The 9,018-nt window shown below is 34.5% G+C and overlaps 1 protein-coding gene across 2 annotated transcripts; it reads right to left on the bottom strand.

Moving 5' to 3' along the window:
• Positions 1-2,075: 2,075 nt before the first annotated feature.
• On the bottom strand, positions 2,076-4,645 carry LOC110810132 (LOB domain-containing protein 25). 2 transcript variants are annotated; one of them, XM_022036205.2, is made up of 3 exons: positions 4,357-4,497; positions 3,607-3,660; positions 2,076-3,146 (listed from the first exon to the last, which is right to left on the bottom strand). In XM_022036205.2, exon 3 carries the CDS (start codon positions 3,138-3,140, stop codon positions 2,571-2,573), a length of 570 nt encoding a protein of 189 aa, XP_021891897.1. In that variant the 5' UTR covers positions 3,141-3,146; positions 3,607-3,660; positions 4,357-4,497; the 3' UTR covers positions 2,076-2,570. The 2 variants fall into 2 exon arrangements, with proteins under 2 accessions (XP_021891897.1, XP_021891898.1); XM_022036206.2 differs by lacking the exon at positions 3,607-3,660 and having other exon boundaries at positions 4,357-4,645.
• Between the last annotated feature and the right edge of the window lie 4,373 nt (positions 4,646-9,018).

Here is a 9,018-nt window from a genome sequence, read left to right as displayed (position 1 = left end):
AATAAATTTTATTTAAAATGAAACCACTTTAATATATCTAATAAGTTGGTATTATTATGATAATACATAAAAGGGGTAGATTAATTTTGTTTTATTTTGTCTGAGACAACAGTAGTTATATATATATATATATATATATATATGTATAGTGGTTGAGAGTTGATGAGTGCGTCTGTGAGGTGTTGTGTGCTGCGTATAAAAATAGGACCCCTGCGTATCTGAATCTCTGGTGTATGTCGTCTGCCAACTTTGTCACACCTGCTCTTTGCTTCTCTCTCACGTCTTTGCAGATTGATGGATTCTCAATCACTCACTTTTTCATTCTTCTGCACAAAATCCATTTTCATTTCTTCTTCTTCTCCTTCTTCATCTCCTTTTTTCACTCTTTTTTTCTTTTTTTAAATCTAAGAGAAAAACACTTCCGCCACTTCCATTAAAAAAGGCCATATGTACCCACTCTGACTCCCCTCTGCACCCAAAGTACATCAACTGTATATGTGTTTATTATTATATATACATATCTCCTGAATTATCATCATCATCATCATATGCATTCAATTATCCAAATTTTAATTTCTAAAGATTAAGTTTTCAAGTTGCAGTGCTACTGTCTATATACAGAGATATATGAAAGAGACTGACAAAAAGTGAAGGGGGAAGGAAGGTTGGTGTTTAATGACGAAATCAATTTTGTACTGCAACATTTAACAGCGACACATGAATGCAAACGTGTGGGTATGAAGATTATTATGATGAGAATTTTGACAGTCGAAGAAAATAAAGAAAATTCTATATTCTTCTCTTAATTCTTACTTGCTACCTACTACACAATACATACCTATTAACCTCGACTCTCTTTTCTTTCTTTTTTTTTTCTTAGCTTAGTTTTATGCATATTTAATTAACTCTAAATGGTCAATGACGATCACTGCTTATAAGTAATTCTTTTTTTCTCCACAGATGAATTAAAGGGAGAGGAAATCTTGATTAAAACATGTGATTTTAAAGGTGATATCTATGAAACCCTAACCCTAATTTTCCATTGCTTTTAGGTTGGATCACCAATTATATCTTCTTGGGGTTTATGAATTTGGAGCTCGCTGATGATGGGTTTCTTTCTTTTCTTTTCTTTTCTTTTATTTTTGGGAAAGTGTTAATGATAAATATAATGCATAGATGTGCATGCATTATTTCACCCTCTTGAACAAGTACATAAATATATAAAAATATGCATGGATTTCATTGATATGGCAACATCACATAATGTCATCTAATATATGCATATATACACATACAAAAAATGAGATATATACATTAGAATTATGGAGGGAGGGGAGTTAAACTGTGTATTGTCCAAGGAGGAACTGTTTTGTCTGGGAAGTACTAGGGCGAGATAAGATGACAACAGTGAAGAGTGGGGAAGAAGAAAAAGCTGAAAATCCTTACTAAGAAGCACAGCTGCTTTTTACATATTGGATCCATTAATGCAGCAACTGTGACTTACTGTTTCAGATTACTGGGGATGAGGAACTACACAAAGCTATAGCTTTAAAACTCCTCTTTTGGGTTTTCTCTTCTTTCCTTTTCCTTTTATTTTTATATTTAATTTCTTCTCTTATCAGTACAAGATAATTATTAAAGGAGTTTGAATTCAAGCACAAAAGTTTCAAACCCACACTGCTTTCTTTCCTATTCCAAAAACTACTTCCCACCAAAATCTATAGGTTTCCACTCTTGTTAACTTGTCTTAAAATTAAAGTGACATTCCATGGAAATTAATAAATAAAAAAGGGCGCTTCAATATATATATTATAGTAATTCAAGAACTTTACCGCAAGTTGAAGTAGAATTTTAATTTGGACATCTTGGGTGTGTATATATGTGTGTGTGAGCTAGTATCTCAAAAAGATGATCCGCTGATCATCCTTTTGAAATCCATGGGCTATAAATCATATATGATATATTATATATATGTAAATTACCTCTACTAGTGGTCCTAAGAACAAAGTATAGGTAGAAAGGTAAAAAGATGTACATATATATATGTAAAGAAAGACTATTCAGTAGAGCTGGGCTAAGAGAATCCTCTTTTGAATTTTATTTTATTCATAAACAGAAACAATGACAAGAGAGAATAGCAACTCCACATGCGCATGCTGTGCTAATCACACAAACAAAAAGGCTAGTAGCCACACACATACACACACACACAGAGACACAGCCTTTATTTAGCTCCCAAATCCCGTACTGATACATAGCATTCTTGAGGGATTTAGTAAACTAAACCCACCGCCAATGAATATAACCAGTAGGAAAATTGTACAGTAGTTTAAGCCATATTCTAGCTAGAAAAGACTCCATGTGATAATCGAGTCTAGCTAGACACCTTAACTAAATATATATATATATATATATATATATATATATACTCCATATGTATATATGTATATAAAAACAGCATGCCCAAGAGACTACTAGCTCTTTATATATATATATATATAGCAAACCCCACCAAGGGAAACCCTAGATGGGGTTAAACCATATTGCAAGAAATTGAAGTAGTCTTGAAATCACATGTTGCCTCCTTCTTCTCCAGCTCCTTCATTGACATCCCCAGAAGGGTTTTGATTATTCCAAGGAAACGGGTAATTTGGAAGCTGAGAGAAGGAAGGAGAGTGTAGGTTATAGAAACCTCCTCCATCATTACCAACTCCTCTGCTAAAACCAACCGGTCTCTGCCTATTTGCAGAGCCTGGTAGTACTGATGCAGGCAATGCGGCGGTCGGGATCTCGTTGCAGGCGAAGCGGATAAGATCCGCGTTAGCGGCGTCAAGCTCTTTCTGGAGTCTCTGAACTTGCCGTTGCAGAAAAGATATTGCGCCGACACAGCCATAGACGGGGTCTCTTACTCTTGCCTCAGCCTCATAGGCAAGGGAGTTGACTGCATCTTCTCTTTGGTGAGGAGGGAGTTCGTTGAGGAGCTTGGTGACGTTGCTTGCTCCGAAGATCTTGTGAACATTGGCGAATTTCTGAGGCTCCTCTGGAGGGAAGTAAGGAGCGAAGATGCAACCCGGCAAGCATTTCCTTCGCAAGAACTTGCAGGCGGCACAGGGTGAATTGTATGAGCTGGATGAAGCCATTTGTCACTGCACCAAACCCATATTCAACCATGTTTGATTTGTAAGCTAGATTTTTTTCTTACATAATTCAACATTTTTTTAGTAAATAAATTCACATATTTATTAAATAAGTAAGAAACATGTATTATTATTATAGCAAAAAAGTAAGAATACAAATGGGAGTACAGCCAAGTTAAATCCACAAGCTCTACAACGAGATATACAAAATATTCGATTACTTGGTTAAATATAATATATATATAAGTATTTCGTATATTTAGAAAATCAACTGCATATGATCACATGTTTTTACTTGTTTGGTTTTTTTTTTTTTTGTTTAAATTAATTTTACTCCCTGGAGTCATCTGCAAAACTTTTATCAGTACTAGGGTTACCCCTGAATGAATCTGCTTTAGTAGCACAGATCCATATATCCTGAAATTTTGATTTTTAAAGAAGGTAGGTTTGATCAATTATCATTCCATACCCAGTCTGCAGTTCAAATTCTCTCTCTTTTCTTTAATCTCACAAATAGCGGCCCCTACACAGAAAAAGATGAAAACAACAAAAACCTTCAGATCATAATTTACATGCACACACTCACATATATATACACACATAAATATACACATGCTAACATCTTGGAATTTATTTCCCTTTGCTTGTTTTATAGCAACTTCCGTTTCCTTCTCTTTCTTCTGTCACCCTATCTTCTTTCTTTCTTGATTTGATTAAAGAAAGGGGAAAGAAGAAAAGAAAGAAATTTTTTAATTTCTTTCATTTCATGATGATTGCAGTACTCCAAAAACATTAAGTTTCTGCATGTGTGCACTTCAAATTAATGAGTTGCCAATTTTGTCTTTTGTATAATTCATTTGGTTTTCCTGTACAGCTCTCTTCTCCAACTAGATTTTCATATATAGGCCCAGAAATTGGAGAAGTCTCAACCAAATCCCTACGGAAATCCGCTGAATAATATGAGATCTGGATGATGAAGATAATTGACGTTATGTATAATGATCAACATCGAGGGTACATCCAAGTAGGTCTGAGAAAGCCCTAAGAATTAGAGGGTTTGAACTCAAAGGCTCTTAGCATCTATTTAGGCTTTAGTTTTATAACAGAAGAAAGTAAATAAAAAGAGACAAAAACAAGAAAAAATAAATACAGGAGAATATATATAGTTAAAATTAAGATCACTAGAAAAGGAAACTAAAAAGGGGTTACACATGTTTACCTGTTTGAGATCTAGGTTTTTGTTTGAGGAGATGAATTGTAAAAAAGTAGTACTGGAGTATAGAGGTAGCCTTGTATATATCTTTCTTAGATTGTAGGTAGCTTTTTGAAGAGCTTCTTCTTTCTTTCTTTCTTTCTTTCTTTCTTTCTTCCTTGCTTGCTTCCAGTACAAAAGCAATTATATTACAGGGATGAAAAAGAGAAACCCTAGCTAATTGGAGGAAGAAGAGAGAGGGAGTTTAGTGGAAGGGAAGGGCAAAGAGTATTTGGTGAATGGAGAAGGAACGAAGGCAAAAGACAAAGGTAATAAATGGGAGCTACACTTGGAAAGAAAAAAAAAAAAAAAAAAACGACTATGACCTTGCATCTAATAATAATATGGATCACTCATGATGTGGGGATGTCTCCCCATTTCTCTCATATGTATCTCTCATGCATTCATAGGCAAACAAATATTCCCACAATCCAAATAATTCATAAAGCAATCTCTAATCACCAATTAACTATACATATACATATACATATACATATACATATATATATATAAAACAAAAAAAGTGTTAATTGAAATCTAATCAATCCCCTAAAAAGGTATAATATTAAGAAATTAACTGCAAAAAAACATACATTATTTATTACTAAATTCATCAAGAAATCAAAATCAATATTCAACCTCAATAGCTAGATTTGATCACCTTTTAGGGGGAAATAATACCACTTGTCCATGTTTCTCTCAAACCCATATATGATTAATGAGAAAAAACAAGTTTTCTTATCTTTTCATATACTTACAGTTGCTCTAACCTATTTGTGATTGAAAATTTGTTTATTTCATTAATAAAGTGATATATTTTCAACAATTATAATACAATTTTCTAACAACTAATGGTTTAATTTAATTTATACAAATCTTTGCTTATTTTAAAAATATTGAGTTGCTGTATTTTTTTCATATATATATATATATATGATTCAACAATTAACATGGCTGCTCCAGGCAATGCTAGAAATTCCCATCTGGAATGCTGGTTTAGTCTGAATGACAGATATTTGTTATAGATCGGAAAATCACTACTAGTCGTACAATTAGTTTAAACTTGTAGTGTGTGCTTTTGTGTGGGTGTCTATACACACACACACACACACACACATCTATATGCATGACTTGCAAAATATGATGTGATTCTCTGGGATGGGAACTCTGCTACATGTCAAACTTAAAATTAATTATAATGAAATCCATAGTTAGATGCTAGCTAATTAATAGTCAACCAAGATGACCATCAAACATACACATACATATATGTATAAATTGAATTTTTTTCCAAAGCCCAGGAAAATTATGGGATTATTGAATTGATTTGTTCTCGATGCAGATAGTTAGTTACACATACTTTAACAAGTTAGAAATTGTGGGAGGTGATAGTAAAGAGAAAAAAAAATAAACCCTAAGGATTCTGGATATTCTTAGCCCAGGAGTAAGGACTACAGTAATTAGAATGCAAGTGTACAGATGATAGATCAAGAGTAATTATATTTACTGTGTATCTACAACAGATATTAATGTATGGCTTAAATTCTAAGGAATATATGTGTTGGAAAATCGGCTCTTTATACTCCTTCCCATTTCTAGCTTCAACCAACAGTGTTACTACTTTTCATGAGAAGCAACATTAATCAGAAATATTATACTAATTAATTCTGAATATAATTTAATTTTTTGGTTAAATAATAAAATTATATTAACGATTATAATTAATATTGTAAATCGATTTTATGAATTAGTTGAATTTAAGAAAATGCACATGCACATATATAATAATAAAATTGGGTGCACATCATTTTCAAAACAACTTATTAAAAAGGAAAGAACTGTTAATTTCTCCCTGCAGCATGTAATGGATAAATGAAAAAGTAATATATATATATGTATGTATAAGGTTTTTAATGAATTTCCATGTCACATCTTTTTACTACGCCTGGTCAAAGCTTGCAAAACTCATCAATCTTCCACTATCAAAATCAGAGGGTGCACAACTTATATACAACTGAATGATTTGAGGGGAAAATGTACGTACCACATTTCTTCTTAGTCTAATATTAAAAATTAAGGGGGGGGGGACATTAATGTTGACTAGCTTAGTTTAATATATATATATATATACACACACACATTATTAGAAAGTTAAAATAATTAAACTATAATTTAATTTAGAGGGTTTTCATTAACTACTAATTTAAAATTACACGAATTTACTTAAATGATTTGTTAAAAATATTTAAACCTTATTATTTTTTTTCATGTAAGTATATGGAATTACCAAAGACCCCACCAATTCTCTCGTCCTTGTAGTATATATTCAAGTTTATACTTCAGATTTTTTTGACAGGATATCCTTTAATTCTTTATTCTCCTGTTGTTCTGGGATGTGTGGTGGCATTTAGTCATGCATAATGATCCACCTAGTTTGTAGGGGTTAACTAGTCGTGTTTGCTGGGTTTCTTTTTTCTTTTCATTTATATATATATATATATATCTTGATAAGAGGTTTCTTTTCGATTTCAGTGATAAGAGAAGGGATCTTTGGAATTGTAACATGTGTTACGAACAAGCTGATAAGGTTCAGGCTACTATCAATAAAATTATCATTTTACTTTTGAACAAAAAAAAAAAAAAAAAAATTTACCAGATGAAGTTTATCCTAGAGATAGTCAAAAGAAAAATTACATGTAAGTTTTGTGCTTGATTTTATGAATATAAATTAGCCATCAAAGTATCTCACACCATTCATTTCCTATCAAACTCATTTATACCAATTATTTTTTATAGAAGAAACAATTTCTTTTTATCTTCAACCATGAAAAATTTTCAAACTCTCTTTCCTCTACTCTCAAAGTAATAATTGATCTGAATAACCCACCTACTATGAATCTTAATACACAATTTGACTTCAAAAAAGTAGATTAATGTCAAAAACATTTTCAATATTCTAACAACTATTCCCAACACTAACAACAGCTTCAAACCAATCTTACATATGTTGCAAATTTAATGCAACAACTAAGTAATAATTCCTATCTCACAATTTACTCTATAGCTTCCCAGTATCAATTTTGCAATATAGTACAATGATAATAATCAGTTTCTAGTTAGTAATAGTTAATGTTTGGATATTCTTTATATTGGTTTCTTCTCCATATCATCTACTGCGCACAACAGCCCTCTTAAAAATATGTTACATATTCCTATAATATAGTACAATATCTCTCCAACAATTGCAAAAATTTTGTTTCTCTTGAATGTTTTTTTTTTTTTTACCACAAACATCAATTGTATTTTGGAAGATATATGAATACTCCACTCTAATAAACAATTGGAAATGGCTTATATAAGTAATCACCAATCATGAAACCAAAAGTGTTTGTTGTTGGAAAGGCATTCATGCTGAGTGACATACTCAACTTAGTCACTATTATTTATAAATTATTCAAAAACTTATCAAATAATTTCAATATCTAGTAAAAAATTTATAAATTTTTCTCCTAGTATTTGATATACAGGTGTTAACTACTCATGTCTAAAATATTCTTTATTCAGTTTATTATGATTTATACAGTCTTGATGAAATTCTATTATCGGAATACCATAACTATTTTATAGAGAAACTGGAGTTAGGATTTTTGGGTTGCTGATGAAGTTACAAAAGGACAATGTGTAGCACCCGGAAAGGAGGAGGGGAAGAAAAAAAAAAAAAAAAAAAAAAAAAAAAAAAAAAAAAAAAAAAGGGGGGCCACGTCAGCAGCCGCGTCAGCAGCCACGTCAGCAGTCCCGGCCAACCAGTGCCTGCCACGTGGCAAGATCGCGTCACTCCGAAAGGAGCCACGTTGGCGATCCGCGTGGGTGCGATCCGACGGCCCAGATCAATCACGCGATCGGACGGCCCAGATTCAATCAAAAACGAACGGCCCAGATTAAAACAAAATGAACGGCTGTGATCAAAAGGCAAGGGGTTATAAATAGAACCCCCACACCAGACCACAAACCCTAGCCGCCAGCCGCTCGCCGGAGAAGACGAACCAGAGACCGACCGCCGCCACCCGCCGCCACTCGCCGCCGCACCGGGGAAATTTCCGACCGCCGATCGAGGTAAATTTCATACCCCCGACTCGTTTTTCCGCACTGATTCCTCCTATGGCCAAATCGAAACCGAAATCCCGGCCAAACGGCCGGAATACGCGGCCGAAGCCCAGCGGCGCCGCCGCGCCCCCTCTCGGTTTTTGCCTCCGACGAGGCCCTTCCCGGCCTCCGTTCGATGCAATTTTTATATCACCGTGATCACCATTCTTTTCTCTACAGGTTGACCGGAGCCGAATCACCAAAACACGAACCTCGCCGGAGAGCCGCTGCACCCGAGAGCGCCGCCGCCGGTAAGCTCCGTTTTTTCCGTGATTTTTGGCCCCCCGAGGGCCCTAGGGCTGTTTTCTGACAAGGACCAATGCGAGTGTGGCCGAATTCGGCCGAAAACGGCCGAAAACAGTCAACCCGAGGCGACTCGCCGCCGCCAGCGGCGGTGCCGTCGCCGGAGCACGGCGGAGCCGCCGTGCCGGAGTTGCGATTTGGTCCGAAAGGGGCCCTGGGCCTAATTTGGATTTTTTTTGGAAC

The sequence above is a fragment of the Carica papaya genome, chromosome 9, assembly GCF_054855325.1.
Source record: "Carica papaya isolate Zhongbai chromosome 9, ASM5485532v1, whole genome shotgun sequence".
NCBI lineage: Eukaryota > Viridiplantae > Streptophyta > Magnoliopsida > Brassicales > Caricaceae > Carica > Carica papaya.
Note: the sequence above shows the minus strand (reverse complement) of the source record. Positions and strands in the feature narration are given on the sequence as shown.